Source organism: Patiria miniata, unplaced genomic scaffold (genome assembly GCF_015706575.1).
Source record: "Patiria miniata isolate m_02_andy unplaced genomic scaffold, ASM1570657v1 HiC_scaffold_5, whole genome shotgun sequence".
In the NCBI taxonomy this organism is placed as follows: Eukaryota; Metazoa; Echinodermata; class Asteroidea; order Valvatida; family Asterinidae; genus Patiria; species Patiria miniata.
The window spans coordinates 13,822,383-13,829,567 of record NW_024037072.1 but is presented as its reverse complement, the minus strand read 5'-3'; the positions used below and the strand labels follow the sequence as shown (position 1 = coordinate 13,829,567).

Genomic DNA, 7,185 nt, shown 5'->3' with positions numbered 1-7,185 from the left:
GTAGCAGAAAATCATGCTATTAAGCACTACTTCATGGCTTGGATGTGCTAATGTTTGAGATTTCTATTGTTATGTCACTGATTAAAGCAACTCTTTCCTCTGGGGTGTGCTTCCTGCTAACAGTCTCCATGAAATAGATGGAGGCTCTGTTAGCACAAAATCAGCTGCTAAGCAGCGCTATGAAATTGGGCCCTGGATGCTAGCCGGCTTTAAACATACATGTACTTGTTGAATAACCGACCAAGCACATATATATTCCCATTCATAAATTACTTTCAATCAAAACAAAAGTCAAAATTTTGCACATATATATTCCCATTCATAAATTACTTTCAGTCAAAACAAAAGTCAAAAATTTACAATTTCCCAATGATTTTGTTTAGCAATTTTCCCTTATGTTTTGTGAAACACCCCTCTTGCAGTATCTATGGAATGTGCCTCACGCGCATAGTGCTAAAACTCTCTTTTTATGGAGATTGCCGTGCGCGTGGTGAATACTGCGCTATGTGACGCGGAATGCAGTAGTGTATGAATAAAGTGTTTAAAACTAGTTTGTTTTTTATCAACCGTATAAAATACCCACGCGATGGGCTCTCGACCAATGGGAATGTGTTAACTATCTTACGTATTTATGAATGATATTATTGGTCAAAATGGACCTTAGGAAGTCGTTGCATCCGACATATTGCAGCTACATAATTGATTTCAGCCAAACGCATCACAAAATTTACAACCCTAAAAATTCCACACTTTCACTTAAGCTCAATCTAAAATAAAATGCAAGCAAAACACAGTCTCACTGCAGTAACATTAATGTCTGAATCAACACATGAAATATAGACTATTTTACAAAATTTTATCATCTTCATCCGTTGTAATTAAATTATTTCATAAAACTTATTTGATTGCAGTACTGATTTTTTTCTATTATACTTCATTTTTAATTTCAAATTTTAAATTCTTCTAAAAGGCACCAAATGGTAAAGAATGCAATAGTTATGGTTGCATATGAAAGAAGGAACATTTGCAAATTATATTTACAAAGAAAGCTCTTCATGTTTTCAATTCACACACCAAACTCTGTCAAATAATTAACACCCTGTACAGAAGGAAAAAACAAAACTGTTTAACAGCAATTTTGGCACTAAACTTGTGCTTATTAAGCCGACCTCAGGTCGACTTGCCATTTGCTTGCACCATGACGGAACTGGCCTTGGTGAAGGCGTTCATTGATAGTGTCTGTGATCGTATCTAGCTGCTAAACACATGACAACTAGTCGTGCGCTATACACTCTGCGAAGCCCAAACAGCGCCCTCACGCTGCTACAGCAACTGACGAACACCTTGACCAAGGCTAGTTCCATCGCTGCGCAAGCAACTCGCAGGTCGACCTGAGGCCAGCTTTAAAGTGACTTTTTACCAACAAGCTTCACAAACAATGTCAGCAAGTCACATATGCTAATCAGCAAAGAAAGCTTTTGCAGTAGTTTAAAAAGTACTCCAAAGTATACATGGCGACTCAGTCTGTGTTTCAAACATAAGGAAACAACAGTGGAATGTTACCAGACTTTTAAAGCTTGGCAGGTATCGTGCATAGATTAATCTTCTCCAAATAGCACTGTCACGAGTTATTCTCAGTGCTTTCCATCAGACTCCTTGATGCATCGAACTCAAGGTCTTTACAGCTTTTCAGAAGATCTGGAATAGAAATCCATAATTTTTTAGAAATATGAAAGCAAATGGACTTAATGAGATGTATTAACAGTCTAATGTAATCGTCAAGTCACATTTATGTATGTGCCGTCTTTGAATTAAAGAAAGTCACCTAAAAAGTTGGCTAGCTGAACAAAATCCACAATTTTTAAAGGAGCAGCTGGTAAGGTTAAGACGAATTCAAGACTCACCTTGAAACTGCTGTTCTGCACTCCATCTCTGCTGATCTGCATCAACTGCCCCTTTAGCTTCCCAGAAGTCCTTGCTCACCCAGGGCTGTGGTAAGTTGGTTTTGGTTGTGCTCTCTGTAGAGCCTGAAGAAAAACAAAGTGACGAAACGTTTGAGAAATGAAACGTGGCTAGGTAGAAGTCTATGGTAATTCACAAGTGACAGTTGGTGAAATAGGTACGAAGAGGACACAAAGCTTCTACTTTCGTATGAATTAACAACGTCTGCAACAAGTTCAGGGTGGCATTGTCGACGTTGATAAGTCCCATTCGGAGAGCTGAATACCGGGTAATCAGCCACAATGTGGTGCACAGTTTGCGGGCTGCCACACTCGCATCTGTTTGAGTGCACGACTCCGATTTTTTTTAAGGAAAGCTGCACGTCTTGCCACAAGGCTTTGTAGAGTGCAGGGGTCGCCTTTAGAGGGTTTTACATGCACAGATGCATGTAACTTTGTAAGCGTTTTACATAACCCCCCCGAGGACAGATCCTTGGGTCTTTTGTTCAAAACGGTCGTCGGTAGTAGGTTTGTGTGCTTAGTCTATGGGAGAGTGTTACATTACAGGGACAAAGGGAAACACAAAGCATTGTCCTCGGGAGTATAGTAAAACAAGAGTGTGTGGCTCTGTCCATGTCAAATTTTGCCTGTGCATGCAAAACTTTCTGTTTTTCAGCCCCGTTCAAGGAAGAATCTCAGTTCTGCATGTAACTTCTATTTTCGAAATCGACCCCTGGACTGGAGCGCACAAAATTAAATTCAATTGATTCAGGGTTGACTATTCACTGAAAGTCTTGTCATGCATCTGGTCTACATAATTGGCCGGATTTAGCCCATTCATTTGCGTTACCAGGTAATCCTATACAAAAGCACTGCCCAGCTGTCTTCAGACAGTCAGATTCAAAGGGGACGCTAGGCTGGCACTTACGAGTCAGCAAAAACCCGACCAGCAAAAACACAAGTCTTCAAAATTGGCAACATAAAGCCAAACAACTCAATTTTGTACAGCAATATGCCTCGGAAGTATGCAATGACTTACTCCAGTGGAAAGATTCCCATATCTGGCCATCACTTGTCACCCTGAGCACAAACCCCATGAGACTGGTCTGAAAATGCCCAAGTGTTTTCTCAATATAAAATACTTCAATATCTTCCCTACTAAATTTGACTATTTCAGACATATTTTCACTTTCTGATGGCTGATAGGTCACTGAAGGGAAAAGTAGTGATGGCCAGATATGGGAATCTTTCCCTCCAGTTAATAATAAACTAATAAATTATGTCTTTAAAACAATAGACATAATTTCCAGCGCCTTGAGTACCTAATTGTTGGTAAATACGTGTGCTAAATGAGACTCGGGTATTATAGTATTATTAATGAATGTACCTTCCAACATTTCATCCAGTTTCCTGCATAGTTCAAACAATTCACTTCCGCTTCCTGACACCCTCTCCCCGTCCACAACCTTTAACCTCGGCAGTATCATCATCACGCTAGACTTGTAAGATGAACCATGGCACACCGGGTTATTGAGGCCGGTGAGGGGATCGCTCAGAGTCAGACTGGAGAAGGAGTCTAGGTTGGCCAGGCATTGGAGACTGTCCACGCTGCTTATGAGGTTTCCGGATGCATTGAGTGTTTGGAGATTGGCAAGTTCCTTTAAAGGATCTGAAATTTCGATTTTGGTGAAATACAGATAACTACAGCAATTGCAAACTTTAAAGAATCTTAAAGGTAATATACAACATTTGCAAGCATAGAAAAACTATAAAATTATTATGAAATACCTTACTTGACTGTAAGTGAATAATCGTCTCAAGCATCCTGTAAAATCGTGGCACGTTTTGTGCTCTCTTTTTCAAGAAAAGTGGAGTTTTTGTATCAATTTCCAACGATGGTCGACCGGCCATCAGTGGACAAAAAAAAGGACCAAAATACCAAATTTGGTCAGTCCATATTTCGTTTGTAATCGGTTTACACATCCATGAACGGTGCAAGCCAGCTAGTCTGGTTCCCTGACCTGACAATTCCCCAACGTCTATAAATTGCTCTGTTTCGTCTGAAGTAGGGTCAGGGAGCTAGACTACAAGAACTGCATTTTTTCCTTGTTTGTTTTCCAGTATCTATAAACACAAAACTTTAAACAGGTCAGTATTTGCTATAAAAAGTAATCCCAAAATCCATCATCCATTTTTGAAACTTACAGCAAAAACAAATCAAGTTTCATTTTGGTCAAACACAAACGGTATTAAACTACATCCACTTATGCAAAAATTATAAAAAAGTATCCAAACAAGATCAACATCACAACAGCAAATGTATCTCATTCCAACTTTTTGGGACTAACACTTCTTGAAAAGCAATCCTCCAATAATAATTGTTCTTAAAAAGTTAAACGTCTCACCAATGCTTGTGATCCGATTGGCTGAAATATTCAAATATGACAGGTGCTTAAGTGGGGTCAAAGGTCGTAGGTTGGCAAGGTCATTCCTGCTAAGGTCCAGCCTCTCAAGGTATGTGCAGTCTCCGATGCAACCCAAGTGATCGATATCTGAAAAACAATAACAGAATAAAAGTCACTTTTAACCTTTTCTAAGTATTTTTTTGCAAAAGTAGAATTGTTCCAAATTCATGGTTCTTTAAAAAAAATACATGTTTTAACATATTTGCAATTACTGAACATCACCGAGGTACTACATGGTGGAAAATATATCAAAATAGATAAATGATTAAACCATCCTAAAGCTCGTCTAAAGCCTAGCAAGGCATACAATGGTCGTGTTTTGCCATCTATGCACTACCCAATGGAACAGACTTCCAGCTTATTTAATGAAACAGTAACAAAGTGGGCATTTTGAAATCATAGCTTAAGACATTTCTAATTAAAAAAGTTTTATATTTAACTTCTACGTTTTAGTTTTAAAGTGATTTGATATTTTGTCAAATGTTTTTGAGATATTTATGTAAAACGCTTCATTCTGGTGTTTTCTTTTCAATAACCTGTTGAAGTTTCAGCTCAGTGGGTACAATTCATTTGTTAAAAAACAGAGAAAAAAACGTATGCACAATCATTTGTTTGGTATCATAACTGAAATCCTTTCCTAAGGCACATTAAAAATGGCAGCGGGCACCCTATTTTGAAACCCCTTCAATGTTAGTTTTCTTCCAATTGATACCATTGAAGGTGGAATAATATTTCAGGGTATTTGATACCAGTTCTGTCTTTACTTTTAGCAAAATTTCTGTCATTGAATCGTAGACCTTTCTGGGTAATTGCAAATGAACCAGCATGGCTATAATCTTCGCTGTTATTTTCTTTGAAAGTTTTTCAGACAATAACTGTCTCTAGCAAAAGAGAATGAATACAAAAAAAAGCAATTTTACGGAAATATTGACTCTACACACCCATTTCTCTGAGGATCAGGCAGTGGATACTCTCGAGGTCAAACTCCCCACTTCTTGTCTTCAGGATCTGCTTGGTGATCCGAGTCCCAAACAACTCTGGAATTAAACATCAAATCAAAAATTGTAGAAGTGACAGGTCAACAGCCCTACTAGTAAATTCAGGCTCTAGTAAATTCACTGCAGTCTAGAGTACGAGCCCATACAAACTAAAAATGAAACGAAACAAAATTAAACAAAATAAAACAAATAACAAAATCGCAGTGGACATTTAGCCGGCACAGGTTTTCTTTCAGTAAAAGTTTATATAAATGTTATTTTGCCAGAGCCAGAGGTACTTTGATTCCTCCAGCAAACTAACATCCATGAAACTAAATGTTTACAAACACAAAAGGAAATTGGCGTCAGCCAATTATCCACTAGCACTGCCAAAACAAAAACAAATAAAGTTAAATCTATCATAGTATTGTCAGACCCCTGTTTTGGAGTTTGAGTAGTTGAGGACACCTCCTTTTTGTGTTATTCTTTAAAAAGTTTTGTCGCTTTCCCCAAAGTCTGGAAGCTCAGGAAACGTTCTCTTAATTAAACTGACCCTAAATTTGTCAATTTAGAACAGTAAATTGAAAGAAAAATTGGCTTTTTTACCTGATTTTCCCGAATTAAACAAGCATGCCAATTGACACACTTACTGCACTGCGGTATGGAAGCTAGTCTGGTTCCCACACCGAAAGATTCCGACGGTCTACCAAACTGCTTGAACACTATTGCCAAGTTTGTTTTCAGCATTTTCATTTTATTGACCTCTGTTTTACCCCACAATTTCCCTGAAATATCAAAACCCTGCCCTCTTTCCACAGTATTAATCCTGCAGTTATTCAAAATGGTGTTGTCATCCTCTTCTTCATTGAGTTTCTAAATTGAACTTTTCATTAACGAATCGGCGACGTTCTACCAAACCGGCTTTTACATTGTAAACACCTGAGGGCGCACTTTTAAAATAAGTCGCCATATTCTTTGTTTTTTAGCTGTCGTTGTTTTACCCCATAATTTCCCTCAAAAATCAAAACCCTGCCCTCTTTCCACAAACTTACTCATGCAGAAAGACAACATGGTGTCATCGTCATCTACTTAGGTGAGTCCCAAACTTAGTAGATTTTCGTTCCCTTATAATAGTTATATTATAGAAATGGGGTCCTCAACTACACAAACCCCCCATCAGTATTTTGACATATTCGCATTCAATTTGCGTTGGACAACGTGCGCACGTTGCAAGCGTTTCCTGCGCTTGCACTGATTATGCAGTGACTGCATAATCCTGCGCTGCGCTGATTATGCAGCGACTCAAGGATATTCTGAACTTCAGTTTCACTTACCAGTTTTTTCTCTTGATTCTTGATCCATAACCCTTTACGATAAGTAAGACAGGTGTCGCTTTAATAGTTGATGAACTTCCCCACTCAGAAGTCAATTCATAAGTCGGGGGGGGGGGGCCTAGGCCTGTACTAGTCTTTTTTTATACTATAGTGAAAACAAAGGAAATTCTAATGTCCGGAAATTGGGCAAAGCCATTTCCAATGATTATTGAGTTATCACGCTACAAAAGTGGACTTGTCGCAATGGTGGTGGCTATGATACGTTCACTTCCTTTTCGCTCACAAAGAATAAGTGGTGAATTTTTATATTAAGCGCTTTTTAAAATGCGATTTTTGGCGAACATTCCCACGGCGACCCAGTCGCGTTCGTAGCAACCGCAGAAAATAAATCCAATGACTGAACTATTGGTGGCGCCCTTCAAAACACACGGTCTTAAAATAGCACAAAACAGTCGTCTGGTAGTTTAGC

At 38.6% G+C, this 7,185-nt stretch overlaps 1 protein-coding gene across 2 annotated transcripts; it reads right to left on the bottom strand.

The window, feature by feature from the left end:
• Nucleotides 1-307: 307 nt before the first annotated feature.
• LOC119741702 (leucine-rich repeat-containing protein 61-like) lies at nt 308-6,842 on the bottom strand. Of its 2 annotated transcripts, none has more exons than XM_038217561.1 (6): nt 6,717-6,842; nt 5,347-5,442; nt 4,346-4,492; nt 3,328-3,609; nt 1,905-2,027; nt 308-1,698 (listed from the first exon to the last, which is right to left on the bottom strand). In XM_038217561.1, exons 1-6 carry the CDS (start codon nt 6,742-6,744, stop codon nt 1,622-1,624), a joined length of 753 nt encoding a protein of 250 aa, XP_038073489.1. In that variant the 5' UTR covers nt 6,745-6,842; the 3' UTR covers nt 308-1,621. The 2 variants fall into 2 exon arrangements, with proteins under 2 accessions (XP_038073489.1, XP_038073490.1); XM_038217562.1 differs by lacking the exon at nt 6,717-6,842 and adding an exon at nt 5,989-6,053.
• Nucleotides 6,843-7,185: the final 343 nt, after the last annotated feature.

Coding starts and splice junctions, on each gene's coding strand:
- LOC119741702 (XM_038217561.1), bottom strand. CDS start 6,744: ATGGATCAAGAATCAAGAGAAAAAACTG. Junction 2,028..3,327: donor ACTGGATGAAATGTTGGAAG/GTACATTCATTA, acceptor GTTTTTCTTCAG/GCTCTACAGAGAGCACAACC. Junction 1,699..1,904: donor TGCAGAACAGCAGTTTCAAG/GTGAGTCTTGAA, acceptor TTTCTATTCCAG/ATCTTCTGAAAAGCTGTAAA.